This window comes from Silene latifolia, chromosome Y, assembly GCF_048544455.1.
Source record: "Silene latifolia isolate original U9 population chromosome Y, ASM4854445v1, whole genome shotgun sequence".
NCBI classification, from domain to species: Eukaryota; Viridiplantae; Streptophyta; class Magnoliopsida; order Caryophyllales; family Caryophyllaceae; genus Silene; species Silene latifolia.
Window position 1 is genome coordinate 130,723,128 of NC_133538.1, and position 5,249 is coordinate 130,728,376.

At 41.0% G+C, this 5,249-nt stretch overlaps 1 protein-coding gene across 1 annotated transcript; it reads left to right on the forward strand.

Moving 5' to 3' along the window:
* Positions 1-656: 656 nt before the first annotated feature.
* Positions 657-4,490, forward strand: LOC141628920 (uncharacterized). Its single transcript, XM_074442003.1, has 3 exons — positions 657-2,263; positions 3,111-3,374; positions 3,479-4,490. The coding sequence occupies exons 1-3, from the start codon at positions 657-659 to the stop codon at positions 4,488-4,490; spliced, it is 2,883 nt and encodes a 960-aa protein (XP_074298104.1).
* Positions 4,491-5,249: the final 759 nt, after the last annotated feature.

A 5,249-nucleotide genomic window follows, 5' to 3' on the forward strand; every position in this document is an offset into this window, starting at 1 on the left:
GATGATAATGCGTGGAAGTTAATTGATCAGATTGCCGCCCATACTGCTAGGTATGGAAATCCTAGAGGAAGCACGCGAGGAACTGGTGTGTTGACAGACATTCTTGCCGCAGTTAGACACTATAACTGCTGCAATTGCTGAGTTGCAGACGACCCAATCTTTGGAAAACAAGCAAACGGTTAATGCTATGACTTAGCAAGAGGAATCTTGTGCTCGTTGTGGTTTAGAGGGTCATATTGCTTCTGAATGTTTAAGCACAATTGAGCAAGTCAATGCCTTCCAATCTTATAAGCAAGGTAATCCTTTCTCTAATTTCTATAATGAAAGGACTAGAGAGCATCCGAACCTCCAATGGTCAAGCCAGAATGTGCAGAACCCGCAACCACAATAACAAAATTCAACATATACTATTCCTCAAAACCGTGGGAATCCAAGGCCGAATCAAGGAGGAAATCAGTTCAATCAAGGGGGTAATCAATTCAATAATCAACGTCAACAACAGTTTCAGCCGTTGCAACCTCCTCCCCTAGCTCCTAATAATGATATGGCTGAGTTGAAAGCTATGTTGCAACAAAGTTTGAGTAATCGTGAAGCAAGCATCTCAAATTAACGAGCTCATAGCACACAACAAGATTCTAGATACCCAAGTTGCTCAGATGGCTACCCAAAATCACTCTAAACAGCCAGGTACCCTTCCTCCACAAGGGAAGCAAGCTCATGAGCATGCAAATGTAATTCATTTGAGGAGTGGAACAACCTATGAAGGTCCGAAAATGCCCGTTGAGGAAGAAGAGCATCCATTTATGCATTCTAAAGGATTGGGGAATTTGGAATTGAGCGACGATGAGAAAGATGCCAGTAATGATACAGCACTTCCTACGAAAAAGAAGGACGAGGCAGAAGCTAATTTATCTAAAACTCGACAGAGTTCCAAAAAACTCGATCGAGTTTCGTCTCAAATTGTCACTGATGCTACTGGAAGTGCCGTGGGTCATGATACTAGAGTTTCAGATGAAACTCGACTGAGTTTCCAGAAACGCGATCGAGTTTTGTCTCCTGTAGCTCCTGATGTGCCTGTTTCGTCGATTTCTGCAAAGGAAGCCGTGCCAATTACTATTCCACTACCTTTTCCGCATCGACAACATAGGTCAAAACTTGATACGCAACTGAAGCGATTCATGGAAGTAGTGAAGAACTTGCAAGTGAGTGTTCCATTTACTGATTTGATCACTCAAGTGCCGGCTTATGCGAAGTTTTTGAAAGACATATTAACAAGGAAGAGATCCTTTGATGAAGTAGAGACGGTTGCATTCACTCAGAAGTGCACAGCTACGATGCACGCTACCATTCCACCAAAGCTAAAGGATCCAGGGAGTTTTTCTATCCCTTGTCATATAGGTCATTTAGCTATTAGTAAAACTCTTTGTGATTCTGGAGCTAGTGTCAATGTTATGCCATATTCAATATGTAAAAAGCTTAATATGGGTCAACTTAATATCACCAATATGAATCTACAGATGGCTGACCGTTCTCTAAAACGCCCTCTAGGTGTTTTAGAAGACGTGCCAGTTAGAATAGGGAAATATTTCATTCCAGTTGACTTCGTTATTCTTGATATGGCTGAAGATATCCACATCCCCATCATTCTAGGCAGACCATTACTTCATACTGCAGGGGCCATTATAGATTTGGGGAGAGGCCGACTGACATTAGTTTTAGGAGATGATAGGATCACTTTTGATTTAGAAAAATCATTAAAGCAACCCATGATTGAGGAAACTTGTAATAGAATTGATATTATTGATTTGACTGTTGATGACTCTCTTTCTTTAAACTTGGATAGGGATCCTCTGGAGATTGCCCTGCTGACTGATCCAGCTATTGAGATGAGCTCATGGAGTCTAGAAGTTTTCGCAGTAGAGAAGTTGCTGACTGGAGAGGAGTGCAAAGAAAATAAGGTTTTGAGCTTAGGTAGCCCCTCAAAGGCTGCCAAGGTACAGAAATCTGAACTTAAACCCCTTCCCTCTCATCTTAAGTATGTATTTCTGGACACTTGTGAGATGAATCCTGTAATTGTCAATGCTAGCCTAACAGAAAACCAACTCTCTGCTTTGTTGGTTGTTTTGAGAACTCATAAGAAAGCTATTGGGTATAGCATTGACGATTTACAGGGTATTAGTCCTGATTTTTGTATGCACCGTATTTATTTGGAAGAAGGTCAAAGGCCTAGTGCGCAAGGTCAGAGACGGCTAAATCCTCCTATGTAGGAGGTGGTAAGGAAAGAGGTACAGAAATTACTTGATGCTGGTATTATATATTCTATATCTAATTCAAAATGGGTTAGTCCAGTCCAGGTTGTACCTAAGAAGGGAGGTACTACAGTAGTTGCTAATGATAAAAATGAATTAATCGCTACTAGACTTGTGACGGGATGGAGGATGTGTATAGATTACAGGAAGCTGAATTCAGCTACTAGAAAAGACCATTTTCCCTTACCTTATATTGATCAGATGTTAGAAAGACTTGCGTGTCATAGTTATTTCTGTTATCTAGATGGCTACTCCGATTTCTTTCAGATACCCATACACCCTGATGATCAGGAAAAGACCACATTCACATGTCCATATGGTGTATTTGCTTATAGGAGGATGCCTTTCGCTTATGTAATGCCCCAGCTACTTTTCAGCGTTGTATGATGGCCATATTTTCTGATTACATAGAGTCTATCATGAAAGTCTTTATGGATGATTTCAGTGTTTATGGTACTGATTTCGATGTTTGCTTGAGAAACTTGTCTAAGGTTTTGCAGCGCTGTGAGGAGGCTCATCTTGTACTGAACTGGGAGAAGTGCCACTTTATGGTGACTGAAGGAGTGGTACTGGGTCACTTGGTGTCCGGACGTGGTATTGAGGTAGATAAGGCTAAGGTTGAGGTAATAGAAAAACTTCCGTACCCGGTTAATGTTAAAAGTGTGCGTAGTTTTCTTGGTCATGCAGGATTTTATCGCCGCTTTATTAAAGATTTTTTTAAAATTGCTCAACCTTTAACGAGGCTCCTTCATAAGGATGCCCGTTTGTGTTTACTGATGAGTGTGTTAAGTTTTTTGATAGGATTAAACAAGCTCTTATTTCAGCTCCTATTATCCAATCTCCTGATTGGGATCTACCGTTTGAAGTTATGTGCGACGCCAGTGATTATGCCCTTGGAGCTGTTTTGGGGCAGCGGAAAGATAAAGTGCTTAATGCTATTTACTATGCTAGTAAGACACTTGATGATGCACAGATCAATTATGCTACTACAGAGAAAGAGTTGCTTGCAGTTGTCTATGCTTTAGACAAATTCAGAGCCTATCTTGTGGGTTCTAAGGTGACTGTGTATACTGATCATTCCGCTTTGAAGCATTTGCTAGCCAAGAAGGAGGCTAAACCGAGGCTTATTCGTTGATTCTATTGCTGCAAGAATTCGACTTGTCAATTAGGGATAAGTCTGGCGCTGAGAATGTTGTTGCTGACCATTTATCTCGGTTGAGATTTGACGGAGGAGATGTGATCGATGACTCTTTTCCAGATGACCATCTATTGGCTATCACCGCAAATACTCCATGGTTTGCTGATTTTGCCAACTACTTAGTGGGGGGTATTCTTCCTCCTGACTTGTCATATCAACAGAAGAAGAAATTTTTGCATGATGTGAAGCGGTATTTTTGGGATGACCCGTATCTGATTCGTGAATGTGCTGATGGTATTTATAGACGGTGTATCTCGGAGAGTGAGGTATATGCTATTTTATCTCATTGTCATTCTTCTTCTTATGGTGGTCATCATGGTCCGTCTAGGACCTTTGCTAAAGTAATGCAGTCGGGCTTCTTTTGGCCAACTATTCTGAAAGATGCTACTACTCTCGTTCGTTCTTGTGATGCATGTCAAAGGACGGGTAATATTACACAGAGGCATGAAATGCCTCAAACTGGGATCTTGGAAGTTGAGATTTTTGATGTTTGGGGCATAGACTATCAAGGGCCGTTCCCGTCATCTCATGGGAATCAGTATATCTTGGTAGTCGTGGATTATGTATCCAAATGGGTGGAAGCTGTTGCCACCCCTACTTGTGATGCTAAAGCAGTTGTAAAACTGTTTCAGAAGATTATATTCCCTCGGTTTGGAGTCCCTCGTGCTGTGATTAGTGATGGAGGGAAGCATTTTAATGAACGTCATCTGAATTCTTTGTTGAAGAAATATGACGTTACACACCGTAGAGGATTGGGTTATCATCCCCAAACAAGTGGGCAAGTGGAGGTTTCTAATCGAGAGCTGAAATCTATTTTGGAGAAAGTTGTTAGCAAGAATAGAAAGGATTGGAGTCGTAAGCTTGATGATACTCTATGGGCTTACCGAACTGCATTTAAAACTCCAATTGGTACATCTCCTTACCGTCTGGTTTACGGGAAGTCATGTCATCTTCCAGTAGAACTTGAGTACCGAGCTATGTAGGCCATTAAAGAGCTGAATATGGATCCCTCACTGGCGGGTGAGAAAAGATTGATACAGTTGAATGAGATGGATGAGTTTCGACTACATGCTTATGATAGTGCTCGAGTTTACAAAGAACGAACCAAGAAGTGGCATGACAAGCCCATTTTGCAGCGGGAATTCCATGTTGGAGACAAGGTATTTTTATTTAACTCTCGTTTACGATTGTTTCCAGGTAAGCTCCATTCTAGGTGGTCAGGACCGTTTACTGTTGCTGAAGTAAACAAATTTGGGTCGGTTACGCTGAAAACCGACAAAGGAGAGACTTTTAAAGTGAATGGGCAAAGATTGAAGATCTATTATGATGGTGCATTCGTTGGAGTGATAGAGGCTGTCGACCTCTTCACTATTAATTCTCTTCTTTCGATGAGGTAATCCATTGCAAGGGACCGCTTAAACCAGCCTCACGGGAGGCAAAGCCGGATTTTATTGTATAATTTTTGCAATTTTGGATTTTAGTTGTATTTTAGTTAAGTATTTAATTGATTTAGAGTGAAGTGAGGGAGAGAATTTCATGCTTTTTTATTAAGTGCTTTTGCAGATTAGTTGAGAAATTTGACGTAAGGAGACGTTGGGCACTTGGAAGACGTCATATTCTAAAATTCGATCTAGTTTTTGTCGAACTCGATCGAGTTTCAAATGGGAAATTAAAAAGAGTTTACGCCGTAGTAAAAGAAGTTCGTCAAAGTCAAACTCGACCGAGTTTTGTTAAACTCGATC